The sequence below is a fragment of the Microtus pennsylvanicus genome, chromosome 2 (assembly GCF_037038515.1).
Source record: "Microtus pennsylvanicus isolate mMicPen1 chromosome 2, mMicPen1.hap1, whole genome shotgun sequence".
Classification (NCBI taxonomy): Eukaryota; Metazoa; Chordata; class Mammalia; order Rodentia; family Cricetidae; genus Microtus; species Microtus pennsylvanicus.
In genome coordinates this window covers 22,605,386-22,618,023 of record NC_134580.1, presented here as the reverse complement: position 1 = coordinate 22,618,023, position 12,638 = coordinate 22,605,386, and the positions used below count along the sequence as shown (strand labels likewise).

The following is a 12,638-nucleotide window of genomic DNA, read 5'->3' as shown; positions in this document are numbered from 1 at the left end:
GAGGCAGTGGCCCTGGCTGATGAGAATCATCCTCTCATCTCACCTGACAGACGTCAAAGGACCAGCGGTGCTCACCGTGAAAGGCGTTGCCTCCATCTCTTGGCAGCGGGCTGCTCAAGATGACTGCAGGGAATGGTGTCCTGTCACTGTGTGGGCTGGCGTCTCGGGACAGACACAGTAATAGGAGACGCCAGATCAACTGGGGTCAATGCTACAGTAGAGACAGTGCACTGGAAAATCTCTGTGTTTTAGGGTTTCTCTTCTGCGACAAAACATCCTGACCCAAAGCAACTTGGGGAGGAAAGGCACCATCCACCATTCAAACAGTGATCAAGTGCCTGCCCCACAGTCTTGATATAAGCCAGTCTTAGGAGGCATTTTCTCAGTTGAGGTTCCCTCTCTCAAATGACTCTAGCTTGTATCGAGTTGACAGAAATCTGACCAGGGCACTAGGGAAGTTCAAGGAGTCATTTTGGCAAAGAGGCCTTGGATGAACTTAGCAGAAGACAAGTGGAGTTTGAAAATGTGGGACCAGCCGCCCTGCACTGTGTAAACAGGTGTGTGGCAGCGGACGTGGGTCCAAACCAAGCAGAAGGTGAACAGAAAGATTCTAGAATAGATTCCCCATGAAAAGAAGAGCTCTGAGAGGTTATGAGCAGAAAGATGGGAACTTCTTATTTTTTATTTACATACTATGATTTGATTCTTTGTGTAACTCTGTGGCTTGTTTTTCTGCATTCCGAAAGTAATTATTACTCAAGATTTTAGAACAGCTGTGCACTTTATCTTAGAATTTTCTTATTTTTTCTTTATTTTTGCATTATTACTCTTTGACCTTGTGCTCACAAATTTATGTTCTTTTACGCTCATTTTGTGAATGCCCCCTTTAAGTACCACTTCAATCTTATTTTGAGAATTCTCTTGAATTTTTCTTAATTTTGTGAGTCCCCCCGCCCACCTTTTTGGTTTTTTTCGAGACAAGGTTTCTCTGTAGCTTTGGTGCCTGTCCTGGAACTAGCTCTTGTAGACCAGGCTGGCCTCGAACTCACAGAGATTCTCCTTCCTCTGCCTCCTGCGTGCTGGGATTAAAGGCGTGTGCCACCATTGACCAGCATGTGTCCTCTTTTATACCTACCTCCACCATTATGGGAAACAGACCTCAGTATGGTATGGAGAAGAAAAGGTCATTTGTGGGGACTCACTGTCTTTGAAATATTGCCACTCAGTTCTTACACTCGCCCAATTCTTTGACTGGTGAAAATTTTAGATAGATGACTTCTCTTTAGGTACACGAAGGCCTTGCCCTTTGGTCTTCTCTTCCACTTGCCTTGTGATTCCCTGTGCTTGCTTGGGACATTTTCCACTCTTGAAGCTTTATGGCTTGTTTCCTTGGTTCTAATGACGTCAGAGAACAGGATGCACTGCTGTGTGGCTTCCTTCTAGAAACCCAACTGGGGAAACAGGGAGATGAAGGCAGGACAGACACAGACACAGGTGATGAGACGCTGGGATTGGGTGGAGCCATGCTGTGCCCGGTGGGGCAGCACCAACTAGGAAGCTGAGCATGTTTAACTATGCACATGAGGAGAAGGGGTCACCAGTCTCCAGGGGTGCCTCTGTAGAGGAGCAGTCTCTATAACTATCTAGCAAAGGAAGCTTCAGTCTGCTTTGTCTATACTCTGTCAACATCTGCGCATGGACCAGAGGAAGGCATTGCCAGTTTCCAGGGCCCTAGGGCATTGGTCCTTGACAACAGTGCACATCCACCGGGGCTTCCTCGGCTGCCTGCATGGGTTCCATGGTGTGGTGTTCTTTCCTGTCGTTTTCCTAGGAATTATATCAATCTTTTTCGAAATAGAGTCTTGAAATTTTTTTTTAAATTCTTTTTTTTATTTTAATTTTTTATTGATAAAAGGAGAATAAAAAAAACAAGTTTCCACCTCCTCCCAGCCTCCCATTTCCCTCCCCCTCCTCCCATTCTTCTCCCCCTCCTCCCACCCTTCTCCCCCTCCCCCCACTCCTCTCCCCTTCCCTCTCCAGTCCAAAGAGCAGTCAGGGTTCCCTCCCCTGTGGTAAGTCCTAGGTCCTCCCCCCTCCGTCCATATCTAGGAAGGTGAACATCCAAACTGGCTAGGCTCCCACCAAGCCAGCACATTAAGTAGGATCAAAACCCCGTGCCATTGTCCTTGGCGTCTCATCAGCCCTCATTGTTCACCATGTTCAGAGAGTCCAGTTTTATCCCATGCTTTTTCGGTTACAGTCCAGCTGGCCTTGGTGAGCTCCCAGTAGATCAGCTCCACTGTCTCAGTGGGTGGGTGCACCCCTCGTGGTCCCGACTTCTTTGCTCATGTTCTCCCTCCTTCTGCTCCTCATTGGGACCTTGGGAGCTCAGTCCAGTGCTCCAGTGTGGGTCTCTGTCTCTATCTCCATCCATCACCAGATGAAGGTTCTATGATGATATGCAAGATATTCGTCAGTATTGCTCTAGGATAGGGTCATTTCAGGTTCTCTATCCTCAGCTGCCCAAGGAACTAACTGGGGACCTCAGCTTGGGCACCTGGGAGCCCCTCTAGGGTCAAGTCTCTTGCCCACCCTAAAGTGGCTCCCTTAACTAAGGATTGTGCTTCCATGCTCCCCTATCCAACCTTCCTTTATCCCAATCCTCCTGTTTCCCCAAGTCCCCCCCCCTTCCCTTCTACCTTTTCTCTCCCCATCTCCCCTTACCCCCATCCCACACCACCCCCAAGATCCCAATTTTCTCCCCGGCAATTTTGTCTACTTCCCTTAGCCAAGAGGATAACTATATGTTTTTCCTTGGGTTCACCTTCTTACTTAGCTTCTTTAGGATCACCTATTGTAGACTCCGTGACCCCTATTTATGGCTAGAAACCAATTATGAGTGAGTACATCCCATGTTCATCTTTTTGGGTCTGGGATACCTCACTCAGGATAGTGTTTTCTATTTCCATCCATTTGCATGCAAAATTCGAGAAGTCATTGTTTTTTACCGCAGCGTAGTACTCTAGTGTGTATATATTCCATACTTCCTTCATCCATTCTTCCTTTGAAGGGCATCTAGGTTGTTTCCAGGTTCTGGCTATTACAAATAATACTGCATGATTTTCTCAGCAGCTTTTTTGCCTAAAGTTTGTATTGCTTGAAAGCAGAACCTCTCAAATTAGAACCTTATAGTGTCTTGTCTTTTGGCCTCCTTGTTTGGTAGCTCTAGGAATGTTTGTTTCATTGATTCTCTTGTGTTTTGAGCCTTCCTGAACTCTTTGTTAATGCTTTTTAATATTTAAGAACTAAAATCACTTCCCCACGAATCAGTGGGACAAGACCCTAAAGTCAGCTGACCATCCTTTCTTAGAGAACAGTGCACCAAGAAAGAAAAATCTCCTGCCTTCCATGGTCACGGTCATGTGAGGGGAAGATGAAATTGTTCTGGATCCAGGGGGCACAGAGAGTGCAGTGAGCTGGGAGATCACCCCGTATGAGAGTGTCTTCCTTCATCAACCTGTTTCTGTCAAGGGTGACCTAGCTTTTCTGTGCTGTGTCTTCGGGTTTCTTTTCTCTAGCCCCGTGCTGTCTAGTATGGCAGCCACCAGCCATGTGTGGCCAGTCTGTATCAATGTGCTCCATGCGTGAACTACCCACTGGATCTTGAAGATTAAAAGGGAAGAAGACATTAAAATATATTTTAATAATTTGTATATTAGTATGTTCAAATAATCAGATTTTATATGCTTAGGTTTAAATATGAGCATAATTAAAATTAATTTGGCTTATTTTGTTTTTACTATAGTTAGAGGAAGTACAAAATGACATTCATGACTCACGGGCTCCACTGGTGACTATCTTTCCAATATGACTTTTAATCTATTCTTCGCTTTCCACCCCTCATACATCCACAAGGTTGACTTCTTCCTCCTTGGCTCTGATAATGGCTTTTATCCTTTGCTTTTCGTCTTCACAATTTCCTCTTCTCTTATGTTTCTTTTCTTTTGCTCCTTTACATATATGCTTCTACAAAACCATTTGTATTTATTTTAAAAAGGGCTTAGGAGAGATTTGAGATAAACACATGTTCATGTTTAGTTAACTAGTTAACTGGGAGTTCAAAGTTGAGCATTCACAAAGCAGAAATTTGATCATGTCACGGACTGCTCGGACTCTGAAGATGATGCGGATTCACGGTGCCCTGACTCTGGGCACCAGTTGCTTTGGCTGTGGCTGTGGCTGTAGAGAAACAGCTGCCCTATCTACATGGGGTGAGCTGAGGACATTGTTGACCAGTCTAAACTTTGGGCTTCATTGCCGTGTCCTGCCCTGTGTAGCTAAGATCATCCACACCACAGAAACAACAGCAGACCTTACTTTTGGAGTAGATTTAGTCCCAGCAAACGGTGGATGTACAGAAAGAACCGGATATCCCTATTTCCTCACCCCGCCCCCTCCCTCTTCCCTGCTGCTTTGCTATGAGTGCTTGTGTCTTTCGACACGTGTGTATAGCTAGCAGGCTAGTTCTGATCCTTAGTGACCAGCTGATGCCTGCAGTGCGCATGAGAGCTCGTTCTTCTTGCTGTGAATTCCGTGAATGTTGGCGAATAAACGGTGACATGTTTCCACATTCCACTGCCATACAGAGGAAATCATAGCCCTTACCCATGCCCAGGCCTCGCCTCTCCTGTCTTGCAAAGCCTATGGAACTACTAATCTTTGGGTTTCTTGTAATCAGCTTTCTCATTCCTGAGTCCAGTCTGAAAGGTCGGCCCCACACGGGCAGTGCTGTTCTGGAGGAGAGAGAAAGAATGAGCGCTGATTGGAACTGTCTCAGGCCGTCTCCCCTCCTGTCAGTTCACATAAGTGTCGTGTTACCTGACATGCAGGTTGTCGTAACACTGTAGGAGTACCCATGGAGGAGTAATCCATGGGGACAATGATCTAGTAATAACACACCATCCGTGCTGGCCCCAGCCCTGCCTTCCAAACCCCGCTGTTACACTTACCCCCTTACCCGGCCCATCTTCCTTTTGGCCTCCCTACTGAGCAAAAGTCCTCCCCAGCCATCGAGGATTCAGCTTAGAAAAAGGAACCCCTGACAAGATTGATGTCCTAGTGACCTGGGAATAATACCTAACATTTCTGCTTTCGTACCTGAATCATGTAGGCTCGTTTTTATGATGATGGAACACTTATTTGTATAGACTTCTCTTTAGTTTTTAATTTTCATTTCACTCTGGCTAAGGTCTTCGTCGGAGGAAAATTGTCTGCGTTCGTAAGAGTGACCGCGCAGTCGTGGCCGATCAAAGTTGTGGCCACTTACCGCTGCCCTTGCTTGTGACGGAAAAGTGCAACGCAGACTGTGAACTCAGGTAAAGAGAACTGGTGTGTAAGGGAGATGGGCTCATCATTAGATAAGGTTGCTGCACAGTGCCTCCCACGGAGCCAGCGGTCATTAACATCTGTCCTCTGCCTTGTCCTTTAGAATATGTCAGACTCACTAATTCGTATTCATGCTCAGTATTTCATGTGACTTTTGAATTAATAGTATTAGTGAAATACCCATGTGTAGGTCTCAAATTTTGTGTACAACAGGGATAATTTAGTCTGTAAAGTAAATTTAGAAAAATTCTAATCTGGAAGTCCGTGGTTTCAAGATTTGAAATACTAAGTCCATGTAGCATGACTTTGTAATACCCACTGATATTAGGACCCAATAAGTAATATTTGAGAATGAAAAAAATATAGGTTGAGTTCCCTGGTACATTGGAATTGAACTAATATATTAATATTCCTAAGAGAAGTGTAAGCAAGTTGGTACTTCTACCCCAAATTCTAAATTTCTTAAGGGTTTGTGTGTGAGTGTGTAGGCTTGTGTGGGTAACAGGTTAACAAACTGATATAAGCTAAAAGCAATGATTCAAAAACCCCATATTCCTATTAAATTTACATTGCAGTGGTGATGTTTAATATTCAGAGATAGCCAAATCTCTTCTTCGCACATGAAGCTTGGGAATTTGAATGTACTGTTGTGTCGTGCAAAGGCTCATGAAAAAGCTCGTGGGAATGGCTAGTGGAGTTGCACGGAGCACAGGGGGGTCCTTTCAGGAAAGGGGGTCTCTGCCTCATGCTTCCTTAGACTGGGGTATGCATATTCCGTGATAAACTCTAGACTACCATTGGGATAATTTGGCCAGAGTTACTATTTTTACTTCATGAAAAATATTTGTTCACAAATATTTCTAAGTAGAAAATGCAGGAGTTAACCAGAGGTTGTGCTATATGTTACAAGAAAACGATTTTGCCAGCTTTCAAAGCCTGTATATAAATTGCTGTGGTAAGATTCCCAGCCTCCAACTCCCATTCATGTAACCAGGTTTGGCCTGGGAGGCAGTGTATCCCATGGAGTCTTTAGTCGACTGTGAGTGCCAGTCTTGATCAACATCATATGCTCTCAAGAAAACTTGCAGTTCTAGGACACATCTCCAAAGTTGCCACCAGCTGTTCGAGTGACACCCAAAACAGTGTTTATACACACACACACACACACACACACACACACACACACGTAGTGAGCCGGACAGGATCGCCATTACAAGATGGCGCCGACATCCTGTCTTGTTGGAAATAAACAACTCCATATTTGGCTATGCCTTTGAGAGCTGCGTGTCCCCCGCTTCCTGCATGCGCTGTGGATGAGGATCCTTGAGCCTATCCCGATGCTGTCTGGTGGCAGCTGTTGGTGGCAGCCAATCACAGGGCGACCCGTGTGCCAATTCCCTATTTAAGCAGCTGCCTCAGTGCCCTTCCCCACTTCGCTTCATGCTCTCTCTCCCCTTCGCTCCCTGCCCTTCCCTTCCTGCCCCTGGTTTCCTGCCCCTCTCGCTTCCTGCTCCCCATCAATCAAGGACACTCCAGTAAAGCATGTTCTGAGTAGAATCCTGGTGTGGTGGCTGTTCTTCCTCGCTGGTCGAGAGGTTCGCCGCACATATATATGTATATATATACATATTATATATAGTACATATATAGCTTTAGAACAACTAAGATTTCATTTGGAAGATTGTAAAATCTCTCTTTCTCCCCTGCCCCATCTCTCTCTCTCTCTCTTTCTCTCTCTCTCTCTCTCTCTCTCTCTCTCTCTCTCTCTCTCTCTCTCAAACACACACACACACACACACACACACACACACACACGTTTAAACCATTGGAACCCAATCTCTGAGCCTCATTTTCCAATACAAGAACTTTTCTTTTCTTTTTATTTTCATAAAACACATTTTAATTCATTAGACATGATATTCTTATTTTTCTAAGCTTTTGTATTTTTTAGAAAGCTGCTTATGAACCCTACACTGAGTTTTATCATCTTCCCATGCACTCTGTTTATCAGTAGAGAGCAGAGCATTTATAAGCTGACTATATCTGAAAACACACCTTGAGGTCAACATTCCTGTGCTGAGCCAATACTGACTACTCATCTCAATATGCTTCCCGGCTCCTGTAAAGACAGCAAACTACACAGAACCCCACTGCCAAAGCCCCACCCTTAGGGCTGAGCCACCCTCCTAGAGTAACACAGATCACCATAGATCTGCAAACACACACTCTGACACTTTTTGTATCATACAGATTGAGACTAGACAGCATCTTCATTGACCCAGCAGCTCCCAGGTCCTAGGAACGCCACTGAATCACACTTTGTAACAACAGACTTGGGTCAAAGCAAGCAAGCAAGTGAACAAACAAAAAACCTTTCTGAGATACTGTCTCACTATGTAGCCCAGGCTATCCCTGAACTTACAGACTTCCTGCTTGGCCTTCCAGGTGCAAAGTGTTATGAAAATGATTAGAAACCAAGGTAACTACTTGTAGCACTCAAACAGTTTGATAACTCAGCGTGGACATTCGATTCAATGTGGTTTTATTTTAAAATTTGGAAAGCTGACGGAGTGATCTGAGTTTTTGTTAAAAGAAAGCAGTTTTCACAGTTTATATTTATCTTTTAGCTTTTGTTGAATAATAACAGGAAAGGAAGTGTCTGTTCAAGATCATCCTCACTTCTGGATGCTAACCCAGGCTCCTGGCATCCTGTGGTAAAGTCAGTCACCTCCTGGTCAGGTTCATAGCCAGCCCTCTGGCAGCAGGGGGCCAGCTCTCCTGCAGAGAATACAACAAAAGGCCCAATACGAGAACTTTTCATACCTAATTCAATGATTTATCAAATAATTTCTAGTGGATTATCCATAAGCTCTTAAAAGTTCTAAAAACTGAATTATGCCCAAGCTCCTGAATCTGTTTTAAATCAATATCCATAAGCCCTGCTCCTAAATGCAGCAACATCTTCTCTAGGTGGCACATCACCGGCAAAAGCGAATGCTCATCCCAGTGTGGCCAAGGCTACAGGACCCTCGACGTTCACTGCATGAAGTATTCCATTCATCAAGGGCAGACTGTTCCGGTAGAAGACCACTACTGTGGCGACCAGCTCAAACCCCCGACCCGAGAGCCATGCCATGGCAGCTGTGTTTTAGCGAGGTGGCATTATTCAGAATGGTCCCAGGTAAAATAAAAATGCCTCTCTTTTTACCAGCTAAATGTTTCTATTTCTCTAAAAGGGTATCTTGGTTAAAATTTTGATTTTTTTCCTGTTTCTAAACGCCACTGATTTTGTTTTTAATTAGTGTTCTCGGAGTTGCGGAGGCGGGGAGAAGACTCGAGAGTCCTACTGTGTAAATGGCTTTGGCCACCGCCTTGATGACCGACAGTGCCAAGTGCTTCCGCGGGTGATGCTTGGGAATTGCAATGAGTTTCCTTGCCCCAGCTGGGTTACTAGTGAGTGGAGTGAGGTAACACTGAACACGTGCCTTAGAAAAACTGCTGTCATGTCTTGCTAGGGAAACTCACAGTCCAAGACTGTAAGATTCAAATGTGTTTATCATAAAAGCAGTTTTAAAAAACGTAAAACTACCTAGTTCTTCTACTGTTTGTAATTATCAGGCCAGCAGTGACGTTTGCTGAGATTTAGTCTCTAACCAACTTCATAAAAAGCAGCAGTGCAAGCATTACTTCCTCAAAGGCTAGCTCTGGAGTTCTGTTGCTAGAACAAATGGATATTTTAATGGGACTTTGATGCATTTATTTATTTTTTTATCAGTAAAAACTGGGGAGTCACATATTCGGGTAAGAACCTGAATGATCAGAGAATCGGTGGAAAAGCAACCAGTGACCTCTGTCCAAAAGGGCTGAAGCTCCCTCTATGGCCTCTCTATGGCCTTACAACTCCCAATCTGTCCTCAGTCCTCCAAAACCTCTATGGTTAACTTTGATCAGCTAGTGGCTAGCTCTGCCCTCTGAGTCAAAGCAAGCTTTGTGGTTGTAATACCGTCAAAACATCACACAGCAGGGCCTAAGTGGCAGATGTCAGGCCACTGGTTTATCCAGTGAATGGCTCTTGAGGACTAGGGGGGAAACATTCCAGATCTTTGTGTCACTTTGTGATGCAGCTGTTTTAACTTCCCAGTGTCCTGCCACGTGTGGAAAGGGAATGCAGCAGCGGCAGGTTTGGTGTCAGCTGAGTGACGACCCCCTGAGCGATGGCTTCTGTAATGCCAGTACCAAGCCCGAGTCCCTGAGACCCTGTGAGCTCCGGGCATGCACTTCTTGGCATGTAGGCCCCTGGGGTCCTGTGAGTATATGACGGGACCGTCTCTGCTTTTGCCCATCTGTATAGGGCATGACAGAAAGGTTGTGTAAAAGTCCACCCTCTCCTCGGGAGATTCTTTAAAATGTGGGTTGACATCTGAGGAGCTGGGACGATGGCTCAATGGGTAAAGTCCCTTGCTACCAAAGATTGATATTTTGAGTTTGATCCCTGGAACTCTTATAAAGGTGGAAAGGGAAAATGGACTGTCGGATGTCCATACATGTGTAATGGCATGTGTTTGTATACACACATACACACATACACACAAGCATGTAAAGTAATAATTGAAAAGTGCAGTTCAATATCAGTAGAATTTTGACATTGCTTAATATTTCAGCTTTGTTTTTGAATTTAATTTAACCCAAAATGCTGAAAACACTTGCTTTTAGCAACTTCAAGAGTGTGTAAAAATGTCCAGTATCTGTGCTTACATCGCTATTCCTGGGTTTGGGAGTCTTGCTGGGAGGCCCTGGGGTGAACGACAGTTAGAGCAAGTAAAGGTGGGGAGTTCAGACCCAAGGAGGCTGCCAAGGCTGATGGAAGACTCCCCTAATTTCCTTAACACATACTTCCTTATAGATAAGGAACTTCACTTAACATATTATATGACATCGGGCAGGTTTTTATAACCAAAGTCTCTTTTAACGTTTTTATGGTGGCAACTTTGAAAATACATTGATTATAGTGCATTTTGTTAACTGTGGTGTTTAGGTGATACTTGTACAATGGATTTGAATAAATAGGCATGTCAATTCGATTTACTAATTATAGGTCTCAAATCTGATACCAAGTGCTAGTCTGAACAGCTGCTAAGAGTACATGTTATATATATATAGCTTTTCTGTTCACTAAGAAAGTGGGCGTTTCTGTAACCCTTGGAAACTGTCGTTGGCACCTGTGGTCTCCTTTCAGTGCACAGCCTCCTGTGGACACGGGTACCAAATGCGTGCTGTCAAGTGTGTCAGCGAGCTTTTTGGCACCATGCTAGATGACAGAGAATGCCAGGAAGCCAGCCGGCCCAGCGACAGACAGGTAAAGGCGGTCTCTTCATGGATCAGGAGCAGAAACAGTAATGAAACGGAAGGGTTGTCGATATATATCTTTTACACCCTGAAACACCTTCTGCCTACAGAACGTGCCCTTCTCGGTTTTGGCATGGTGTGCTCCACTCTATTTGCTTTAACTTGTACATTCCCCCTCTTCCATGGTGTCTGTGTGAATCCCATGAACTTGCAAAAGTGTTCTTTTCATTGTACAGCCATACCCTCCTTCAGAACGGTCCACGTTAGGACTGTTTTGAAGGACTTTGTTCCTTCAGTGGTCAGATAGGATAGTGTCCGAAGGATTGGGATGCAGCCTTCCTACCCGGTACTACCTCTTGCGAGCAGTGTGTGTCTCAGCCAGGGAGAACCTAGGTCATCCATTTACATTTCAGCATACAGAATTGTTGCATTCTGAATTTGAAAAAGGAAACCCCGTGCAGAATTTCATATATGGCAGATTAAAGAGATAGATGGCATTCAATAAGGTTTGTTTTTTCCGTAACAGGAATGTATGGTTGCACCTTGCTTGGTTGTTCCAAAAGTTGGGGCATCCTCCTTACCGGCCATTCCCCTGGGAAAGGCAGCCCAGTGGCGCCATGGATCTTGGACCCCAGTAAGTGACCCCGCATGCCTGCTGTGGAGGCTTCACCCATATTAAAGCAGTTGCTCAGTTTTGTCAGCTTTAATGTGAGCATTCATTCTTGGGTATTTGATGGGATGGAAGATTTACAGGGCTTAGATTTGGGTCGTGGAATGATAAAATCATGGCCGTCCTTTCAGCGAGCCTGTGTCTCTGTGCAGGGAAATGACCCTTCAGGGTCCTTTTTCTAGTCTGTAAAATGAAGATAAGGCCTATGGTCCAGATAGCTATGAGCAGTGGCTATGTTATAGGCAGTTATCAGCTTGTCTCGACTGCAGACATTTTCATGCTATTTTGTTTTTTAATTGAAAGCTGTTATGGATCAGCCGTTTCATCTTGCTCTAATCCCAGGTTTTAAATTATGGGATCAGATGCCTTCTATTACAGAGCTTTCAAGGTTATTTTTTGACAATATCTAATGATGATTTTACACAAAATGTTTGCAGAACCTTTAATTTTGACATGTGATTAAATGTTGCTTTAACTATTATGGTCATTCAAGTGATTAGATCTGACTTGTAAAACTCATAATCTAAAGTGGAGAATATTACTGCCTTATGTGTATCTGATGCGGGAGATATTACTCCTCTTCTATGCTCTCCCGGAAAGCTTGGTATTGTGGGACAGAGCGGCTCCGGGTAACAAGAATGGGGGTGTGACTAAGCCCTTCCCACTATCACTTGGCTTTTTAAAGTGCTCTGTGTCCTGCGGAAGGGGCAGTCAGGCCCGCTATGTGAGCTGCCGCGATGCCCAGGATGGGATGGCCGATGAGTCGCATTGTGCCCACTTGCCCCGGCCTGCTGAAGTGACCCTCTGCTTCAGCCCTTGTGGAGAATGGCAGGCAGGGAACTGGTCACCGGTAAGCATGCGTTTGAGAAAGCAGGCGCTGAATATTTAAATATAATGTTGGATATTAATACATTGTAATGCTGGCTGCCTTTCTAATCAGTGCTCAGCTTCCTGCGGACATGGGAAAACCACTCGACGCATTTTCTGCATGAACTACCACCAGCCGGTTGATGAGAGTTTCTGTGACCCTGAAGTTCGTCCTGTGATTGAACAAGAATGTAGCCTGGCAGCCTGCCCGCCCCCATACAGCCACTTCCCCAGCTCCTCCGAGCAGCCAAGCCAGTTTCCAGGCAGAAATAACCCATTAATTCATAAACCAGAAGAGAATCAAAACCAGGGGGTCCACCTGTCAATCAGAGGAAACCAATGGAGAACAGGCCCGTGGGGAGCAGTAAGC

The 12,638-nt window shown here is 44.9% G+C and overlaps 1 protein-coding gene across 1 annotated transcript in view; it reads left to right on the top strand.

The window, feature by feature from the left end:
- Adamts20 (ADAM metallopeptidase with thrombospondin type 1 motif 20) overlaps window positions 1-12,638 on the top strand; it is a 121,412-nt gene that overhangs the window by 61,083 nt on the left and 47,691 nt on the right. Inside the window, exons 19-26 of the mRNA XM_075960443.1 lie at window positions 5,249-5,375; window positions 8,356-8,566; window positions 8,688-8,852; window positions 9,527-9,691; window positions 10,622-10,741; window positions 11,258-11,365; window positions 12,087-12,251; window positions 12,342-12,632. Of these exons, the coding sequence (XP_075816558.1) occupies window positions 5,249-5,375; window positions 8,356-8,566; window positions 8,688-8,852; window positions 9,527-9,691; window positions 10,622-10,741; window positions 11,258-11,365; window positions 12,087-12,251; window positions 12,342-12,632 (1,352 nt within the window). The remainder of the gene's footprint in view (window positions 1-5,248; window positions 5,376-8,355; window positions 8,567-8,687; window positions 8,853-9,526; window positions 9,692-10,621; window positions 10,742-11,257; window positions 11,366-12,086; window positions 12,252-12,341; window positions 12,633-12,638) is intronic.